This window comes from Tachypleus tridentatus, chromosome 6 (assembly GCF_004210375.1).
Source record: "Tachypleus tridentatus isolate NWPU-2018 chromosome 6, ASM421037v1, whole genome shotgun sequence".
Classification (NCBI taxonomy): Eukaryota; Metazoa; Arthropoda; class Merostomata; order Xiphosura; family Limulidae; genus Tachypleus; species Tachypleus tridentatus.
The window spans coordinates 59,244,438-59,267,508 of record NC_134830.1 but is presented as its reverse complement, the minus strand read 5'-3'; the positions used below and the strand labels follow the sequence as shown (position 1 = coordinate 59,267,508).

Here is a 23,071-nt window from a genome sequence, read left to right as displayed (position 1 = left end):
AATATTGGGAAACCAAATAAACACAGCCACAAAACTATGCTCACCCAATAAAATTCAACATGACATGAAACAAATAAAACATTTCACCAATATAAACAAATTTCATCCAAAAACCATTGAAAAAATTATATGCACAACACACCTATATGAACAACAAACAATAATAAATCCTAAAATACAAGATCTTACAAAACCTTACATTGTTGCAGACCATATCTTCCCATTTGGAAAAAACTAGTAAAACATAACATTCCAGTGAACACCAAACTTATTCAACAACCAGGTACAAAACTAAAGTCCATGCTTTATAAAAACTACACTGATAAACACAACACCAACATAATTTACAAAATACAATGGAACAGCTGCCATGACTTTTATATTAGAGAAATAAGCAGAAAAATGGAAACCAGATTCAAAGAACAAAAAACACCTTCACAAAATTTTGAATACTGCAAATCAAATAAACACAACATAACCATAGAAAACATACAGATACTAAGTAGGTAAACAAATATAAACAAATGCAAAATCAAAGAAGCCCTACTTCTTGATCACAAGAAACCCACTTGAAATAAGATGACAACCCAGGAAGGTTGAAATACTGTTCACTCCTTATCAATAAATGTATTAATACCCATACCAGCCATTCTGAGATACAAAGAAGCACTACTTATACAATAACTAAAACCAAATTTAAACCAATATAAAGATAAAGGAACACCTTTATACCTATACTAACTAAAAACCTAACATCTAACTGCAATGCCCCTACAGTCCCATTTCCACTTATACTGTAATCCATAAGACATTTGCCTGGCAATGGTCAGTTGCAAACTCCCTCTTTGTTAACCTGAAGATAGCCTACGAAGGTCAAAATGTTGTTCTCTGCTTTATTAGTAAAAGTGTTCACACCCATACCAGCTATTCTGAGATACAATCATACACAAGGAGTTATTTCTTAAACTTTGTCTTAGATCTTCTGTGGCAGCTTTTTTTAATATGCCATTTTTGTCTCTCTGTACTGTTACAATCCACAGCCATTCTAGGAAAAAACAAATTGGCCACTGTTTTATTTCATACTTTTTGATACCTTAACTATTGTTGCTACAGTTCTTTTAGTGTAGAGAAAATAATAGATAAAATATAAATCTGTATTCAAACTTTTGAAGTTCATTTAGAAGGTTTTAGAAGTTATGTAAATAAAATGTCAAATAAAAAAAAGATACATTTTTCGTTTTAGCGAAAAAATTACTCAGAATTGGTCAGTAATTGCTTCATTAATTCTGACCTGTCTTCAGTAATAAATATTAGAAAATCTGGTTTTTGTGTTCAACAGATTGACTTGTATACTGTTTACTAAAATCTTATTACTCAATTGGCCAACAGCATTTGAACAGAGTTAAATTTGTACATGTTGCAAAAGAATATCGTAAGGCTGTCATGTGACAACCATAGTCAATATAAATTCACACACGGAATGACATTTATTAGTGCTACACTGAGGTTATGCAAATGAAAAGATGTATTTTTATTCTTAGCACAAAAATCACCTTTCTCTCAGACTGACTTCATTAGTTCTCTATTAATTTTACATCATTCTTTAAAATAAACCAAAACTTTATTTGCATCATCTCTGTCAATAAAACATTTGATGGTCCTTATTAAGGGTATGAAAGAAGAGTGTGTGATGCTTCAAACATGACAGCCTTATGATAGAGCCTTTTAAAATAGAAACTGCACTGCAGAACCATTCTTAAAATTCATGGTGCATTAGAACACAACGTACTCAACCCCTGTATCTAATACATAGTTATTACATATGAAGAAAGAACTATGTTGTTACACATTTCTATTAACCTTTTCAGGATGGGCTCAGTATAACATACACGAGTTGGCCTAAACATCTGCACACATTAAGAATTTGCACTGTAACTTTTGATACAATATGTGTATCTTCACAAAATCTGGTAGACTTTTAGTAAAGACTATAAATATTTTGTATAAAAAATCAGATTCTTTAATAAAATAGTTTTACTAGAGATATGTTTGTGAAAATATCAAGTCCGTTTTGTAACTAGTTGGAGTGTGAAGAGATTTCATGTTTTGATTAAATAAAATATTCTTTGTCCTCAAAATCTTAAATATCATACATGTAATCTCTAAAACCTCCTAAATACATTTTAATGTTTGTTTTCAGTAAGACTTTATATTCTATGTCATTTTCTTTACTCTTACTATGTAAAGTCTGTCATTTAAGTAACCTCAATCATCATAAAAATTTAAGAAACATAAATTATGCTTTTTCATGCTAGAATGACTACATTTTATAACATTTTAAAATTTTAAAAAATGTCTTAAAATTTTGCAAGTAGAGACTATCAAATTTTTTTTAGGTTTCATATATATAGTTGAAAAACCAAAAAATAATAAATAGGTATAATAACTACACTGATAACACTATAGTTTATTAAGCTTAGTAACTAAGATGTATTTAGATTTTTAAAAAAATATGAAAATTGAAGCAGACTAAAGACACAACCTACCTTCTTGAAATCTTGGTTAAAGAGAACATGGTAGTCTTTTCACAGATTAAAATGGCTGAGAAAACCACTAAGGTGACATTCTAAGCCATTAATTAGTTATACACGTCATTTTTTGAAGTACGTGTACATAAGGACCATTTTCAAAATAGAAAGAGGTGAACAGAGCCACTGTGTTTGATTCAGTGCGTAAGTCATATCTCAGCAAAATATAAAGATATGAGGTTCTTATTTTATATTCTAGTTTGTTAATATTAATAATTTGATTTTCTAATTTGTACAGAACTACAGACTTAGTGTTTTTACATCACAAACATTTCATCTTAAATAATGCTGCACTCAACATAACACGACTCACTAAATTTATTTTTAGATGTGTCCTTTTAATATTTACTTTTAAATTAAGAAATTAACATATATAATAATAAAATTTGAATTATAATCTCCAATTTGATTCCAACTTAATTGGCATATATTCATGAAATAGTAGTTTAATAAAAGTTTGAATGCAAGTTTACAAATGAGACGATATAGCCTTCAACTCGTAGGTCCAAGAAATCTTGATAAAAATGAAATAGAAATCCTACTACCCAAGCACTCTCGAAAGATGAACCTTTCTTAAGCGACTGGGTTACAGAGTTTCTATTTCATTTTTATTCTAGTTCTAATAAGGTACTGACCCATCAAGAAGAACCAAATCTAATTTAAAAATACCATCTGTCTCTGGTCAAGAAGACTTTACTTATGGGACTTGTAAAAAACCTTTTCTACAGCATGTGCAAAAGAATTCAGTTTCCAGTTACTAACTCAACCATATGTTCAATATATCATAAGTTTTCTCATTGGATCAACCTCACAATTGTTTATTGTCACTTCACAGGAAATTCTCATAACTGCACTTATCTTTCCCAGTACACAGGTTTAGATAGCTATTTAGGTTTATTAAATTTCTTTGTGATCATTTTCCACACTGCAACACCAGTTTTCTAATCCTTCAAGTTTTCCAGGATCTTTAAAGAGTTGGTATCACTAAGTAGTATAATTATTCTTTACATATCAAAATAAAATCCAGAAATGTACTTTTACTTACGTTAAACATCTGTTTATCACTTTCAAGGTGATAAAACTGCAAGTGCCCTGGTTTCCCATTTAGAACCAGGGCATTAGTACGTGGATCATGAAAAGACCAGTAGACAGTGAGCTTTCCATTTGTTTAACAGGAGGAAGATGTTTTCCAACAATACCTCCAAAATGACCAAGAGTCAAACCTTGATACACCTGTACTATCCTGTTCTGTGGATTCACTAAGTGGATGGCTGAAGAAAAAAAAGGAAAGTTAATCTACATTAAATTCAATGTATTCTAGATTTTTTAGGTCAACATGCCTTGGTATGCCATGAAGAAATCAAACAGGTGCACCTCTCAAGTGTCATAAAAAGCAGGACACTACAAAAATAACTGGATATTCATCAACAGCAATCACAAGAGAAAGGAGAAATCTACTGGTTATAAATGCTTCAAGAAACTGAAAAGGATGAAACATCTGATTAACATATATATTATCTTTTATTAATCTGTAGATTAATAGATCTGGAATAACAAAAACTATGATTTAAGACCACTGGGCCAGCATCCTGATGAAATGTGAACTGTTGCATAAAGGAAACAGAATTTAAAACAGCTGTTCAAACTCATTATGCAAAAAATAAAATATGTTAATCACAATACATTAAAAATAAACTTATGAGCATAAAATATCTTAACAAAATGTTCTATACACATCAGAAGTTCTATGTCAAAAGATACAAATAAGGAGAAATTCATTGAAATTATTCATTACAGTCTGCAATACTTAAGCATTTTAATATAACATATCAGACAACAAAGCAGCTTATGTTTACATAGCATCCAATATTGATTTAAAATTTTAGAAGTCCCCATGAGGTTCTCCCTTCCTCTCCTCTCACATCAAAAACAATAACGAATAAAATAAACTCTGAAGATTGAAATCTCCACTAGGGGTATGCTCATGAAGAAATCCAACTCAATAAAGAGGAAAATGCAAAGGACTTTACTAAACAGATGAATAGAAATGGGCAATTCTGTGAAACTAAATAAAACTGCTAAGTTAATAATTCAAACTAAGACACTCAAGTCCAAATGAAAAATTTCCAAAATGAACAAATATAAAGAAACAAACTGTGGGAAAAAAATATGAAAACTGATCATAAAAATAGACAAATAACTGGTGAATAAAAACACAAGTCTGAGAAGTTGATTCGAAAGTCAAAAGTGTCTCAAAGAAATCGTAAAAACACTTTACTTTGGTAACTGGTTTAATCTTATGAGCAATAAAACATGTACCTGTGTGTGTTTGTGTGTATGTATACACACACACACACACACACACACAACATTCATAAGAAACAAACAAGTTATTCCCTTCATGCTCTATATATCAATTACTATTATTACAGCACATTCAAAACAGTGCCAGTATAGAGAAAAGTGATTATTAAAACATATTTTACTGATACACACTCACTCTGGACAAAACCTAACTTAAAATGTGGTGTGAATAAAATGTCACCAGCAATTTGGTGAAACTATTTTTCACAAAATAATATAGATTTATCTTTAAAATATCAAAACACCAATAAATTCTTTGCTCATAAATACTTCAGTTTCTTATTTGTTTCTAGTTAGTTGCTTTCATATTTTGGAAAGGCATTCTAAAAATTTGATATAAAAAAAAAAACTTAATTATTTGGAGATTTTCTGGTTACCAGCTTCCAGAGACTACAGAATTATGTAGATTTTGTAAGTTAAATCCAGGAGCAAACTTAACTGAACTTACCATTATCCACGTGAGATGTTGCAACATAACTATTAGTTAATGCCACTGTAACATGGCAGATAGGCAGACCCATGCGAGGTAAAAAATAGCGATTATCAGAATCAAGTTTCCACTTCACAAGAACACATTCTCCTCCACCACTGTACAAATAAGATCCTAAACAGCATAATAATGTAAAGATTTAATATTCAAACATTGAAAAGAAAAAAAAATGTTTTAACAAAAGTCGACATAAATGCATACTTACACAAACATTACTATTGAATATACTAAAAATAAATAAATACTGTCCTTGAGCTCTTAGAGGATCATTACCTTCTAAGTACCATGTAAGTAAGAGACATATTCTGTGTTACAATATTCATTACAGAAAATAAAACTGTATTCACTTAAAGGGCATTTAAACAGCATTTGCAATTTTGTTAAGTTAAATCCAGAAGTTGGTGTCTATTCCTATTACTCTAATTAATAAATACATTGTTGAAAAACTAACTTTATTTATAATGTTTTTTAAACCCTCAACTAGTATAGTAGAGTTATAAAGACCCAAACCAATTTTTCAAGTCAGTATTTCAACTCGGCTAGATCTGTTCCCTACTTGATATTTTCTGTATTTTATATTCAGGCAGTCCTTAAGTATTGAGCAGAACAGATGTGCTGTTCCAATTCTTTTTTATTGTTGGAATAGTTTATCATTTGTAGGTCATTTCCACCCAACTGTGTAAAGATAATATTTCTGAAGTTTATTACAAATGGGTAATTTTAAACCCACCATTTTGTAAAGAAAATATTCCTAAAGATTATTACACAAGAGTTATTGTGACTCACCATATTATGTATGATACAAACATTTCAATTAAACAGTTGAGGGTTAACAATATACAAGCACTCTTTCACACACTGGATATGTAAAATGGCCATGTGTTTCCATAACATGAAAATGTGAGATATCAAAAACCACAGCGTAGCATAACCACTTCAATTTGTGGTATGGTCATTTATATTGCCAGTTTGCTTGCTGGTTTGCAATGGACTCAGTATAAAATAAATAAATCATACACACATTAAGTACTTATAGCTTCTGATGCACTTTGTCTATCTTAAAATTTAGTAAACTTTTGGTCAAGGTTGCAAATCATTTGTGCACAAAAAAATAATATTTTTTAATGAAGTATTTTTATGAATGATTTATTTGTGAAAACAAAGTGTGTTATTCATTACTAACTCGAGTGTGAAGTAATTTTCATATTATGATTAAAAATCTGTTCTTTGTCCCAAAAATCTGAAATATTCATGTAACCTCTAAAACCTCCTAAATACATTTCAAATGTTTGTTTTCAGTAAGACTTTATATTTTGTCTGATATCTTTACTACTGAGATGTGTGTAAATTTGACTGACTTTTGTAACCACCATAAAAATTAGGAATTAAAAAAATGCTTTTTTTCATCCTAGTATGACTACTCAAGGACACAAGTGTTTAGACTAAATAATGTAAATCTCATAACATTATACATTCACACATATTTATTGTACTGACCTTCCAGTCATGCTTGGCTAACATTACAGAACATGCATTGACATGGCTCGTGTGCACTTATGTTACTGTATCCAATAATATAAAACTGACTTTTAGTCTTTAAAAGTGACCTTGCTTTGGCTGTGTTTTAGTGGACTAGTAATATTTTGTAATATTTAGACACATTTCAATTATTATACATTTTGCATGTATACAGATTATACCTACTTCACAAATATGTTATTGAACTTATTTTGCTTAAAATAAAAACAGTAAATAAAAATTGGTGTAAGTAACTATATCTCTTCTAGCTATAACCTTTGAACTCTGTTGCTTCTTGACGTAGGTTGTTAAGCCTTTTAAAAGTTTGCATGTGGAAGATATGAAAAAAAAATTTTTTTGGTTTTAAATATATACAGTTGAATAACCAAAAAATCATACATTTCGATATCAATATCATAGAATTCCACTATAATTTATCAAGCTCAGTAACCAAACTGTATTTAGGTATAAAAAAAATAAGAAACTTCAAACAAACTAAAGACAGCCTACTTCATGGAAATCTTGGTTTGAAAAAATGAGGAAGTCTTCTAACAGGTTAAAATGATTGAGAAAACCACTAGGGTGTCATTATAAGCCGTCAATTGGTTATTCGTATGTCATATATTAGTGTATATAAGGGATAATTTCCAAAAATGTAAAGAGGTGAATGGGGCCACTGTATTTAATTTGGTACACAAGCCATACCTCAGCAAAATGAAAAGAAACAAGGTTACTTTATATTTTAGTTTATCAGTATTGGTAATTTGAGTTTTTAATTCACATGAAACGAGACTTCGTACTTTGACATCACAAACACCTAATATGAACCAGTGCTGCATTCCATATTCCATGTAACTCACCAAGATTGATATTTGGGTGTGTTCTTTTAATATTTCTTTAAACTAAGAAATCTGAATTATAATGTAAAATTTGATATTACAATTATTGACATAAATTCTTAAAATAGCATTTCAATAAAATTTTGAATGCAAGTCAACAAATGTATAACATAGCCTTTGACCTATGGCACATCGTTATAAGGTCAAAATTGTCTCTTTCTATGGTGTACTGTGTTGCATTTGATTGTTATATAACTGCACACCACCAGGCTTATTTTTTTGGAAAAAAGTTAGCAAAATTATAATGTTAAAACAAGACTTTTAAAATATGAAGACAGCACAATTAGGCATTTATCTGTTGTTTGTGACAGACAGATTATAAAATATAATTTTTAAAATAAGAGTAAAATTTAGAGCTATTTATTAACTAGTCTCATAAAACATTTACCTTTTACAATTTTCTTGTGTACATAATAGGGTATATTGGAATAAAAGGTTCTTTCTAAATACTAGGACAAATTTCATTTTTGACAACAATATATACATCTGTAATAAATATCTTCAGTCACTCTGATTCAATGTTATTAAAATTAAAATTCATATTCATTTTTAATCAGAGTTGTGTAAATACAAAAAATATAGATACTCTAAGATAATCTCCCTAAAACATATAGAATATTCTTTGTTAATGTATTATGCCATAGTGAATGCTAAGTCAGTATGAAATCACCAGACCAAATGAGTAGAATGCATTTAAGCTTCATAGCTTCTGATGTGTTATATAAATAACAAGTTTTGTATTTGTTGATGATAATTTAAAGTTATTTATTTTGAATATATATGCTGTTGAACAATACAGTTCCATTGACTCAAAGTAAGACAAAGAACCAAAACAGTTTAAATATCCCTTAACCTTATCACGACTGGTCATCCTGTCTGTTGACTTGCATTCAAAATTTTATTGACTACTATGTTATGAATTTATGTCAGTAAGTTTGGTATCAAATAATATAATTCAAATGTGAGTATTATATATTAGTTAATTTCTTAGTTTAAAAGTAAATATTAAAATAACACACCTAAATATTGATTTTTGTGTGTCATGTGGTATGTTGAATAGAATATTGTATCAGATTATATGTTTGAGATGTCCAAATGCTAATTCTATAGTTTTGTGCAAAGTACAAACTTAATTTACAAATATTAACAAGCTAGAATATGAAATAATAACCTCCTATCTTTTCTATATGCGAAGATGTGCTCATATTCCACAACACACAGTGGCCCCCACCCACCTCTTTCCAATTTTGGAAACACTTCCTTATGTATGCATATTTCTGTCTATGTCACATGAGTAACCAATCAAAAGCTCAGAATCTCCCTCTAATCACCTTCTCAGCCATTTTGAAATATTATGACACCAACTCATTCTTTCAACCCAAAATTTCAAGCTAGTAAACTGAATCTTTACTTGGCTTGAAGTTTTATATTTTTTAAATCCAAATACAGCTTAGTTAAGTTTCACATTCTCTATGTGTGAAATTTGAAAAAGTTCAGCAACCTACAGGAAGCAGGGAGTACAAAGATTGTTGTAAATAGAAGACATAATTGTTTCCTATACTAATTTATTTACTGTTATGTGCTTTATGAAAAACAAGTTGAAGAATCTGTATATAATCTATATACATATATAATGTATAATGACTGAAATGTGACCATTTTATAAAATAATAGTCTACTGAAGCACTGTGAAAACAGGTCATCATTTTGTAAAGACTAAAGGTCAGTTTTATATTATTGGATATGGTAACAAGTGCATGGGCTCTGCATAATTGTGACATCTGTGTGTTAGCCAGGCACAACTGGAAGGTTAATAAAATAAAAAAATATATATATATAAATTTATAATATTATGAGATTTAAGAAACTTAGACTAAACACTTGTGTTTCTGTGTTATAATCAGTGGTCATTCTAGAAAGAAAAAACAATTTATATTTATTTCCTCATTTGTTTTACAGTTGTTACTAAGTTGGTAAAATTGACAGCCTTTATATAAGTTGGATAGAGAAAATAACTGACAAAATATAACATTTTGATGAAAACAAACATTTGAAATGTACTTGAGAAAGTTTTAGAGATTACCTAGATATGAGATTTTTAACAAAAATTCTCTTTTAATCATAACATGAAAATCACATAAAATACTTGGACTAGCAATGAAACAGGTACAATATTTCTACAAATAAATCTTTAGTTAAAAATAGTTCATTAAAAATCTGTTTGTTTCTAATTATTGCTAAAAGTCTACCACATAATACATCAAAGGTTATAGTATAAATACTTAACTCATGTTTATCATACCAAGCTTATTGTGAAATGGTTACTGTGAGAATTACAAGACTATCTTTTACTTAAAAAGGGATTTAGCATAAAAACAAATGGTCAGAAAAAATGTTACCAAAAAGCACTGAATTACCTTCTCAAGATATTAAATTCAAGTTGTCAAAATCTTGTGGAACTGAAACTGTTTTTAATCTTGTGATTGTCTAGGCTTCTGTATTAATATCATGACCTTTCATACAATATTCTAAAAAATGAGAATGGTACCTTTCTTATTGATATTTGTTTCAAACTAACTGATACAATTTCAGTATTAAAAGACAATACTTATTTCAAAGTGTCTAAAATGTTAATATTTAAAAATACGTAGACAGAAACAAGTAAATAAACTGACAATAAATATACCTTCTGCCGAAAATTCAAGATCTGCTACTAAGAGTGTGTGCCAATGATAGATTGACCTTGTTGGATGGTTATTTTTGATAAAATTTGCCCTAAAAAAAACAGAAAATATGATTCTTAATAAATCATTGTATCATATGCACACACAGAACAAACTGAAGGCTTGTAACCTTAACAGCATCTGTTAATAAATCTTCACCACTAATCACACAGAAAGCAGAGATACTTTACACAAACACATCTGTATAAAACAATGTGTGAAACTAAATTAATATTGTTACAATACACCAAAAATAACACATTTTTATATTGAATTTTATTAGTCACTCTTACGGGTGTAATATTTCATAAGATTTAAAATGAAGTGCTTATGGAACCAGTATTAGGTGCAATGATATACCCAATAAACTTGATAAATAATAATATGTTATAACAATGGTAACGTAATCTGGTTTTCTTTATGAAACCTATGCAGTGGCCACAAACAAATAGAATATGGAGATATTGTCATAAAATCTCAATAGTATAAAGAAAAGTAATGGAACACAAAGAAAGAGAAACCTGTACTTTAGTGGAGGAGAGTTATCCATGAATATTTAATAATATAAAAGACTATAAAGTGTAATGTTGCAAAATGAAATTGGGATTTAAAATGAGAAATCTTTATAAAAATTCATTGTAAATTACTTTGAGTAAAAAACTCATTCTAGAAATGAAACACAAATTACCAAAGGTTGGTGGTGAAAAAGCATTAATATTAAAGTCTAATCTGCTTGTTTAGAAATGTCCTGGGAATACAGTTGAGTTTTACATAATTCAGAAATGTACATAGGATAGGAAATTACATCAAAGAGATCTTCTCAATTAATATATAACAAAAGTAAACTACTCCAGGGTTGTATTTTAATGGCAACAATTGTTTACTTTCTAGATAAGCAAGTATACCATAATTGTTTACAAAATAAAATAAGTTTGCTCATTAGAGTTAACAAATAAAAGACAGTGCTACATATGTATAGAAGATGTATCACTTTGTCTTCATATTCTTTCACTTAAGCACAAAATATACTTATTTTTATTTTACGAGTAATACTGGGATACATTTTTACTTAGACGATGGAGATTATTGAAATTTTACTGTTTTTACTTAAGCATGCTCAGTGTCTATCACTGTACAATAGAAAGAAATATTAATGTTTTAACTGATCAAAAAATATCTAGACATGCATATCAAATGATGATGATAATTTGTAAATAAAAAAGCACTAATATATATATAATATCATAATGGATACAAAGTTCAGAGGATAGATGAATACAGTTTATTCTTTTAAGTTCTTCAACTTAATGTAGAGTACCCTGAAACATAATTTTTATAAAATTTATACAATTTAAATTTCTCAGGTAATTTTATCTAGTATATCTATGTAAAAATGCCAGCAAGATTTGAAAACATATTTTCCTAAAAATTAAAATAGATCAATAACGTAATATTTTAAAAATACACTATTTATTAAGATGTCTCACATTTGAAGAGAAATAAGTATGTCTGCTGACATTCAATGAATATTCAAGTTAAATATTTCAAAAATTTTATAGTTACCAAGCTTTACTACATATTCATAAGAAAACTACTGCTACTTGTTAATGAATTCATATAAGTACTATTTTGGGCTTCTGACAACTGTTATAAGTTACACAGTTTTAAATCATTACATTTCATGCTCGACATACCAAACTATTATCTTCCCCATATCATCACCTGTTGCTATAAAGCCTCGGGAAGGATGACAAGCTACACAAGTTAATCTGACGTTTCCAGCTTTATGACTGAAATAAAAACAAAACAAATCAAAGCCACATCTTCAATTGCTCTTATTTCTCTGAAATTCTCAAGTTAAAGCATTTCATAAAATGTGTCAAAACCCTGTAATCACAAAAATGTAAATGCCACTTTTGAAATGCATGTGTGTGTTTTCTCATAGCAAAACCACATCAAGCGTCTGCTGAGCCCACCGAGGGGAATCAAACACCTGATTTTAGCGTTGTAAATCCGTAAACTTACTGCTGTACTAACGGGGGGCTTTTGATATATATATATATATACTGTCAACATACAATGTAAAATGAATCTTACTAACACCTCATAATGCATGATACCCTAAACGAAAATTTTGACAATAAATAAAAGAAAAAAAACAAGAAAAATTAAATAACTTCATGATGCTTGTCCTAAATTCTTATATTTTTATTAAAAAACATTTAGTTAAACACAAGAAAAATTAGGATGATACACAAGGATTTAATTTGCTTAACTACATACAAATAAAACAATAGCAACTAAGTGTGAAAAATAAAGGTGACAAAATTTTAAACAGAAGTATCTAATAAAACATTAATCCCAAATACATCCATCTCAGAATCAAACATAATAAAATTACCAAATTAAAATAAATTAATGTGATTATTACAGGACATTATTGACTTATAACTGATTCTAAGGCTGGAAATTTTCAGGAGTCAGTCAGTCTGTGACAAAATCCAGAATTTTTTTTTTGTAATTTCATGACACAAGTAGCTTCAGCAGAAAACTTGCAGATAAGAAATACAGTGGAATATTGTAGATCAGAAAGAGAAATAGTTACGTAACCAAAAATCAATACTAAATTACAAAAAGAATAGTGGATACAAGAGGCAGCTAACTCTTAAGTTCAGAAAATTCAGTGGTCTTTCCAAACAATTCCTAAGAAAGTGATAAAAAATACCCTAATGATTTTTGATACTGAGAACTTAACCCACTTAATAAAGAAAGGTGCCACAAAACAGAATCCACATTCTCCCCATAATGAAGAAAAAAAGCAACTTTCGAAACCATAGAAGAAAACATGCCAGGCCAAGTAAATGTTTCCATGCCTTGACAGATAAAAAGACATGGACAATTCCAACTCAAAGTGGCCACCCTTACCATAGAGAGATCCCAGATAACAAGGAGTTATTATAGTTATAGGGGAAATTAAATTTGCCACCTCTCTCACAACAGTAACACAGGAAATCATACCTACAATATCACACATAATTTAGTTGTTTTTTCTAAAATTATAATTATACTGAAAATCATGAGGTAGTGAAAAATTGCAATCCATAATCGGATGATGCATAACACTTCAGAGAAAACCATGACTAATGCTTTGTCATGAAAAAGTGGTAATATTATCTAGATGAGATTCTTAAATACAGTACCAGGATAGAAGGCATATTGACAAGGATGGAGAAATGTGCAAATCAAATATTGCTAAGGGCATTCAAGTGGGGTATAAAATACTGAAGCATGCAAGAACAATGCTCAGATAGGCAAAAATGATGTCAATGAATAGCTATACTCTCAACAGATGGTCTCTTTTGAAATATTGGTATCAAAGTACAATTAACAATGGCATATAGCTTATTAAAAGCATGCACACAAAGAAAGCTAATATTTCATGTTTCACATGTTACAAAGAAAGTTTGGATATTTATTTAAATAAATAACATTTCAAATAAAAAATATATTAAGATCAGCATTTACTACTCTCAGAATAAATCACTGTAAAGTGCCTCAAATAATACTTTTCTACAAACTGTTGATAATCGTGATTACTGATATATAAAACAACCTCCTTTAAAAAATGTGAATAGATTTAAATATTTATTTTCCAAAATTTTTATTTCCAAATTAACAAATACTGTAAAAATTTTTTGTAACACTGACATTAAGTTACAGTTACAAAATCGTAGTGATATGATGCCATTTTCATTACAAAATATATCCTATTACTGACACAAATAAATACAATATTAAAATAACAGTTTTACGCACTGGCCTGAAAGAGGATACAAAAGTAAAACTGGTTCAAATAAAAGTTCTCTTATAGTAATCAGGAGTGTAAAAATGGGTTTTTCCAACTTTATTAATCAAAATGTGTAAACTGATATACTTTCGCCCTTTAATATGTAACACTAAATAAATCAGTTTTATTGAAAATCCTAACAATTATTTTGTACTGTAAAAGGAATGCACCAGCAAGCAAATAAAAAATAAAACTTGTTTAAATAAACAAGCTTGTTATATTTATTAACTTAGCAGAAGTATTAAGTGTGAAAAATATCTGAACTTACATATTAAAACTTTTACTTTTTAAGTCAAAAACACGAAGTTCATTTTCATATACAGCTGCAACAAACTGGCCCTAAATGATAAAAATTAATAAGTGTTAACAAAATTGGTAAGGAAATTCTAAACTCTACATTATTTCATAAGAGTATAATTAAGCAAAAAGTATATTCGGCTTAATACAATTTAAAAATACATTGTTTGTAAAGAAAATTATGACTGAAACTCTAAATGTACGCAAGACAATGGATTACGTTATTACTGTTAAGTACAGCAATCAAAAATGGAGTAAATCAACTGGATATATCAGTAATCCTTGTTCACTTTTAAAGTTACCAAATAAACTCATTCACCAATATATTTTTCACTTTCTTTTAAAGGTTAAATTTTTAACCCAAAATTATCAAAAAAATATTAACAGAATAAATCAACTGGATATATCAATAATCACTGTTCACTTTCAAATCAAGTGGTCAGCAGTTTCTTTTGTTTTATTTTTTGTGTCTTCACCTTTTCTCCAAAGGCCACACAATTCTGCTGAGGGTTAACAGGCTGAAGAATGAATCGCGTTTTTGTTTGGGCATCCTTTGATACTGACAGAAGCTGATATACATCTGTAACAAAATAAAAACTTCCATTTTGCAGCAAAAATTATTATTTTAACAACAACTTTTATTAAACTTTTCTTACCCAATAATTGATAACAGAAATTAAGGATTGATTCTAATTTAATTGTAACCTGCAAGTTACATGCCACAGTATTCTTAAATTGAAAACAATTTTATTTCAAACTAGGTTTTAAATTCTCAAGATATGATTAAAATATATATATTTTAGATAATCCCTGGCCTTTCTCTTTCCTCGTTTTATTGTAAATTCCTCATCCTAACATGTATATGTTACATACAATTTTTTTACCCACATATATTTAACACAACAAATATACTTGAAGAACTTCAAATCTCAGTTACTACTCTCATAAGATTCCATCCAACAGCACACTCATTCACCAATATATTTTTCACTCACTTTTAAATGTTAAAATTTTTAACCGAAGGCTACCAAATAAATATGCTAAAACAATAATACACAAACCTTTTCCTTCAACCTGTGTGATAACATACCAAGGTTGACTAGAATGAGGTGCATAAAATGCTCTTACTGAATGCTTCAAAGTCAATCTGTACACCTAAGAACATAAATTGCAAATCAAGGAAAATACAAAGTTGGAAAATTTTATACTAAAATATGACATCATAGAATAAGAAAGTAAAAATATAAATATAAAAGTGAAATACTACAACAAATAATTTCAACAGCATACTCTTGATGTTGTGTTGATTCATATAAAATATGAATTATAATAACAAAATTAAACCTGCTTATGGATACTAAGGTAGTAATGAGACTATTAATAGTATTGTTAAACCTGCCTATTCTTTCCAAAGGTAATTTAGTTTGAGATATTTAATCATTTGCATTTCTATTGTGAAACCTAACCCTAATGAAAAACATGAAATTCTCCCCTCTCTAAAAACAAATTCTGATAATAAAAAACAAAGAGTTGAAAAAAATCTCCCTTCTTTAGCCTCAAACATTGAAAAGATATTAAATTCTCCAAGTTAATATTTTCTGATAACTGATGAAACACAAAGTTAAAAAACAAGACCTTTCCTTTCCAGTGATGTACCTCAAAGGTAATTTCTTCAGACTTAAATACTGCCAAACAATTAGATATTTAAACTACTTAAAAGATATGAAAATAGTTCATACATTCTGACTAATAAGATTAGAAATGATTACTAAATATACCTGTCACCACAGACTTGTACATTTGTAAATAACTAAAACTGAGCAGCGTGAATGCCTTCTTTGTCAACTTAAATTCCTTAATATACAAGTTAATTCTATAATATCTTTAAATTATTACACATATAAATCATCATATATATGTTGCCTGCAATTTGCTAAACTTGCAATTCATTTTATAAAATTACACCTTTCACTCACTCAAGACTTCAAACTTTACATTTTTTTCCTTTCAAACTACAAAAGTGATGACAAAAATTGCATTTTTTACAGAAATACAAGTAATTATGATCCTATAGTCTTAAAGCAGTTTCACAGTGAATATGTTTGAAACAGCTTTCACATTTGGAAGTTTAAATTGCATTACCTTAATGGCTGTCCCATCAACATAATCCCACTGAATGACGACACCACCTTCATCACAGCTGAGTATCTGAAACAAATAATTTAATCACTTTTAAATTCCTATTGCAACAGAAACTAAGCTTTTATAACATCACTTTTAATAATTCTAATAGTTGTGTTAACTTATCATCCCCCAGTGGCACAGCACCATGTCTACGGACCCACATCACTAAAAACCAGGTTTTGATACCCGTGATTGGCAGAGCACAGATAGCCCATTGTCTGGATTTGTGCTTAATTCCAAACAAATCAAAATCAACAACCTATCATTAAATATGACCTTTATTTTTTTAAATTAATACATGACTAAGTTTCTGATGTTTTCTAGTCATTTAATACTGATATTTAAAACAAATGTATAGTTGTACTATACTGTGATAAATATTTTACAAAAAAGCAAAAATTTAATTTATTTAACAAGACACAAAATTTTCTTTTAATTTTGAAGTGGAATGCAACTGTACAATAAATTATACACATTTATCTAAATATTTATATATTGTACATCCTGTATTATCCTTAGAAACTTACTGATACATACAGGGTGTCTGAAAATTGTATGGTATACTATAAACTTCACTCTAAAGATGATAGTAACAGTTACAAATTCAGAGTCCATCAGGAACAAAGGGCACAAATGCAGTTTTTTGCCACAAACTATTCCCTATCAGTATACACCTCAAAATGTGTTCCATTTGTGGCCCTCAAGAACTGAGTTACAATGGGATTTCTATGTCCTTCACATATCCCCAGAGGAGTGATAACCGGTGACCATACCATTCCTAGAATTGGTCCTATGCAGCTCCTTTCTATGCAACATACCTTAACTCTTTGAAATGTCAGTATCACTTTTTAATTGAATTCTAACTTGTAAATAATTTCCATACACTCCATAATATTATCTTTTTACTAGGATAAGCAATTTAACCTCTGCTAGCCACAGGTTATACACAGCCTTCTCTTGAACTGTCATCATGTTTGTTAGTGGTATATTTAGTGATAAGGATGCATTACACATTACCCTCATTATTACAAAATAGCTACATACAGATGACCATCTACTACAAACTATACATTTGTAACTTTTATCTTAATGTGATTTAAGTTTGTAATATGTAACATAACTCTCAGAAACCCTGTTTTTTAAATATTATGAACTCACCTGTACATGGTTTGTAGGATTTCTCTGAAGTGAAACAACTAGAAGTTTGTGTCCTTTAAGACTTCTAATGCATTCTCCACTTACAGTACTAAAGACTTTAACAACATTTCCAGAAGGTACAAGTAAGTATCTATAAATAATTAATAGCACTATAGTGAACACTCATACAATATGATTAATTATTTGTGTATACAAGAATTATCAAAATGGAAAAATTATTTGTGAATAGTTTTGAAAAAATATATACAGTGTATAGTAAGTCTTGACAAATATTTTCAGATCTAGAAGCCAACCCAAAAACACAGGAGCCAGGTCTAATATAGAAAAATTATTCTGAGTCAGTTACGTGGTTATGTTACAAGGTATACAGATTTACATTAAAAACCTTTATTATATAATATTTACTAAACTTCAATATGTGCACTTATTAAAATAGTAGACTAAATAATTATAACTTAGGCAAATTCTCACAATGAATTAAATTAAAATGATCACTGTGATATTGATATGTCAAGTCAATTGTTTCAGAATAAGTCTAATCTACTCGTCACTATAACACTGTACAACAATAAGTAAAGGCCTTATGATGTGTCTAACTTCACTATTGTTTGTACTAAAAAGTGGAGGCTATATTTATTTGAATTTCACAGCAATAAGTGTATGCTAATGACAACATGACATCAACAATTATTTGATAGTACTACCTAAACTTCTGCCCTGGGCTAAATGTATGCACTGACTGGTGAAATTGTGAGAGAAAAATAAAATGGTGCAAAATTAGTAATGTGTTGTGTTGCACAATTGCAGTGCTTCTTTCCTGAAAAACAAGAAGTGCTGGATCCACCATTAAAATCCTGGAAACAAAGTTTGATTTTGGACTTGAAGAATGCAATAATAGTTCTGGACTTCAAAGATGTCAGAACTGTTTTAGATCCAATTTCTATTTAGTGCATTTCTACACACAAATAAGATTGGAGAAAATACCAGGTGCCACAAGGAAACCTGCCATTCAGAATTTATCAAGGCCTGGTGTACAGACAACAAAGGATTATTTAATCTTAAACAGCTGTCCTTGCATACTCACCTTTAAGAAAAATACAAATATAAACCCACCATTTATTTCAAAAGAAATCCCTAATTACCTTCTTAAATTGCCAAAAAATGCCATATTTATTAATGCCATTGAAACTCATTCCATACAATAATTATCCTAATAAAAAAGTAAAGCTTTCTCAACTAAAGCCTAGCTTTCCTTTTCTAAATCTTTAGCCCATGTCCTTTCATCCTGTTGTCTTCATAACACAGTACAAATAAAGTAGAAGCTTAATCCACTTGGTACCCCTATATAATCTTGTAAATTTTAACAGATCACATCTCATCCTTTTTTTTTTAAAGAAAGCAAGATAACACGTCAACATACCCCTGTATGATAACCATTCTATCTCCAGAAACAGCATAATAGCCAAATATGCATAAAACAGATCCACTGATGAGAAGAAATGTTGATTATAATTCTCAATTTACTATATATCCATACAAAAAGAGGCAAAGTATGTCAGTGAATTTATGACGTCAACCTGACTGTAATTCTGACAAACTGGAGTGCAAGTGATTGGTTGGTTGATTTGGTGTTTTATGGCACAAAGCAGTTAGGTTATCTGTGCCAAACATCCAGTTAAAGTAAAATTAGGAAATTTATAAAAGGAAATTAAGGTAAAATAAAACAAAGTTGAAAACAAAAGCATAAAACCAATGTTTACATCTAGTCTACAGCATAAAGAGAAAAACTACAGTAATACAAGTTGTAAAAGACTTTCTGTAGCATAACTTTAATTATCATAATTTGCCAGGAAGAGTAACAGGTAAGTACAAAAACCACTGTCAGTCACCTGAAGTTGGCCTTTCCAGTCCTGGTTCCGTGTTATTTGATGTTATGGCCATTTTCAAAAAGCAAAGTAATGCAAATTTTAAAAGACTCGTAGCAAAATTTTAATAACTTGCCAAAATGACTAACTGGTAGTTCAAACAACAATGTAGTAACCTAAAGTTGGCCTTTCCAGTCCCGGTTTTGAATCATTTGACTTTACGGCCATTTTCTAATTTCAAATCAAACTAGATGGACTGTGATTCTTAAAAGTGAATCACATAAAAAACGTCTAACGTATAAATTAAAAAACTTAAATAACATTAAAAAGATTAATGGTCTTTAAAAAAACTAAAAACATTTCCAAGGTGGACAGTGTCACCATTATCAATAACACTGTCTAGCGTTATGGACAAACATTGGGGAGAATATGGTAAAAATGGCACCGTCGTTGAGAGTCATAACAATGGCAAGAAAGTAAAATGTGGTTTACTGTGACCTGAGTGTTACACAGACTACACAATGGTGCATCAGTTCCAGATAAAAGAAAACAATGAGTTAAAAATCTGTGACTAATGTGTAGTCTAGTTAGAACAACTTCCTCTTTCCGACACTTATGGAAGCAGAGTGCAAGTGAAAATTTGTGAAGAATAAAAACACTTGTTTATTGTAATAAAATATGCATAATCTCTAGAGCCTCTAAAATGAATGTATATAGCTTTTTTCAGTAGCCCTGAATATTGTCTAAAGTATTTATTTTCTTCGTCACTAAATTAATTAAGAATATTTTATTTACGAAATAAAACAAGAAATTTCAAGGATCTTAACCTATCCTTGTATGACAACCAGGTATCACACAAGCAGCCATTTTCTAAACCTTTTCATACAATTCAATGTCCTTCTTAAGATAAGTTCCCCTTCAGACTAAAAATAATATTTTAAACAAGACAAAATCAATAAACTATATAGAGAAATGATATATTTTATAGCATTGTCTTCATTAATTCTTTAAACACAATCCAAAGTTTTACTTGCATTACCATTAGTAAATCACACTGCTCAGATGGCTTCAGATACTATCCAATCAAATCAAGAACATTTTCTTCCACAACACTGTTAAGGTTATTTTCAACAAAATTATACTTTTAAATTATTATAACTCATATGTATTACCCTGCATTTATTATAGTTAAAAACCACCTACAAGTTTTTTGCCTGATTCATCAAATAATGTAAGTTTTATTATAAAGCATCCTCCTCTTCCTAGTCATCAGCAAAACCCAGTACCTTAATATAAACTGAAAACTATCAACCATTCCTCTAACTGTCATTGATATAAGCCAATAAGGTTCCAACACTGAATCCTGAGGTATCCCACTTGTGACAGAAATCACTATTATAACAACCTTCTGATTTCTTCCCTTCAATCATTTTTATCAATCCAATGAGCTATCTCATCTCCAACCCAAAATAAATTGTTTTTAACAAGCCTTTTAAATGATACCTTGTCCAATTATTTCTGAAGATACAAACATACTGAATTCATACCTTTACCCTCATCAACATAAGTAACCTCTTCAAAAAACTCAAAAGATTAAGACAAAATCTTCCCCAGTGAATCCATGTTGACTATCCAATGAAACTTTACATTTTTTAATGACTTTGCACAGCCTCAATTATCACTACTAGACTTTAAAATAATTTCTCACCACAGATATAAGATTAATATATCTGCAGGCATTTATTAGTTTCCTGACCAGTTTTTAATACTTTCCTTTAAAAAAAAAGGAGTAGCATTAGCCAGCTTTCAATTATCTGGCACTAGCCCACTGCTCAAGGACTTCTAAAAATACCAGCAAATAGCTCACATCTCTAATCTTTAACCTCCATTAAAATTCTTTGTTAAATACCATGTGATGTTGAAGTATTTTCACTCTTTAAACATCCCAAACAGGCTCAGAAATAGTGTAATAGGTCTGTTCTTCACTCGCATTTCCCTGTACTCTTAAAAAATATATTAAGATGAAAAATACTAGTTAGATCTTCATTAATAAAGAATGAAAAGTTGAATTTAGCAATTCAGTCATTACTAATTACGACATCTTCTGCAATTATCCCTCAAAAAGTCCTTTTCCCATCCTAACAGTAAGATTCTGTATTTCTTGACGACGAGAAACCCACTTGACATAAAAATGTATCTCTGAACAACTAGTATGGGTATTCCGAGATATACAGCATTTTGTATACTTCGCATTTTAAATCCTTACTGCAATATTGATTTGTAATTATTGGAATAATCAAATACTACTTTTAGAATTAATCTTACTCTAAATTTAATAATAGGATATCTTGTATTGCATATTCTATTTAATAGAAAACGTGTCTAACATGTTGCTATATACTAAGTATTACAAATACAATGCTACAATCAGTAGAACTATAAATTTGTTTAATATTAATAGGGAATCACTACATATAATTAGGCTTAGTGTTAATATTATTTTCAGATTTGGCATTACTGAAATAAGTAAATTGCAAATGTAATACTACTGCGTTTTAAATGTACTTACTTTGCATCGTATGAAAATAAAGGTTTAAATCGCACTAAACTTGCACCAGCTTTCAACCTTACACAAAGTCTTTTTGTTGATTTATTATTAATTTCTTCAACTATACCGTTAGTTACTTTTTCCTCATGTTTCATGGAAGCCGCCATTGTAAGCTTTCGTCATAAACTATAGGCCAATCATAATTTGTTATACAAATAAAGATATAACACCACCACATGCCAAAAATTTAACCAATCTTTATTTTGTGAATACGCATTGCAAAAATTACGAATAGTTATTTTATAACAGATATGCCATCCAGTTTTGCTTCAGCTCTACTTATCAAACTACAAAGAATTGCTTTTTAAGTCAATGGATCTGAATATATTAAAGCCTGTCAAAAATACCTTCACATATAACATCCATTGTTTTGTAGAGCTGGAAAGTGAATAATTTCATGTAATACGCGATATTTGAATACGCATAATTTTAGACGTCACCTAGCAGGAATCACTCATATATATTTTTTAATATATTTATTAATATATTACTGTGATATTCTTCAAACAACACTACGAAAAAAAATAGAT

At 29.4% G+C, this 23,071-nt stretch overlaps 1 protein-coding gene across 3 annotated transcripts in view; it reads right to left on the bottom strand.

Moving 5' to 3' along the window:
* Positions 1-22,754, bottom strand: part of l(2)05287 (WD repeat-containing protein l(2)05287) — a 47,789-nt gene extending 25,035 nt beyond the window's left edge. For 2 of the 3 annotated variants that reach the window (XR_013029079.1, XM_076505022.1), the window contains exon 1: positions 3,634-3,774. Coding sequence is in view for 1 of the 3 variants with exons in the window: in XM_076505022.1 (XP_076361137.1) it covers positions 3,634-3,642 (9 nt within the window). In the remaining 2 variants the exon portion in view is untranslated. Of the gene's footprint in view, positions 1-3,633; positions 3,860-5,400; positions 5,557-10,545; positions 10,635-12,276; positions 12,373-14,697; positions 14,769-15,202; positions 15,307-15,787; positions 15,882-16,868; positions 16,935-18,068; positions 18,199-22,502 lie in introns of those variants that run through there. The other variant, XR_013029078.1, reaches the window with a different exon arrangement.
* Positions 22,755-23,071: the final 317 nt, after the last annotated feature.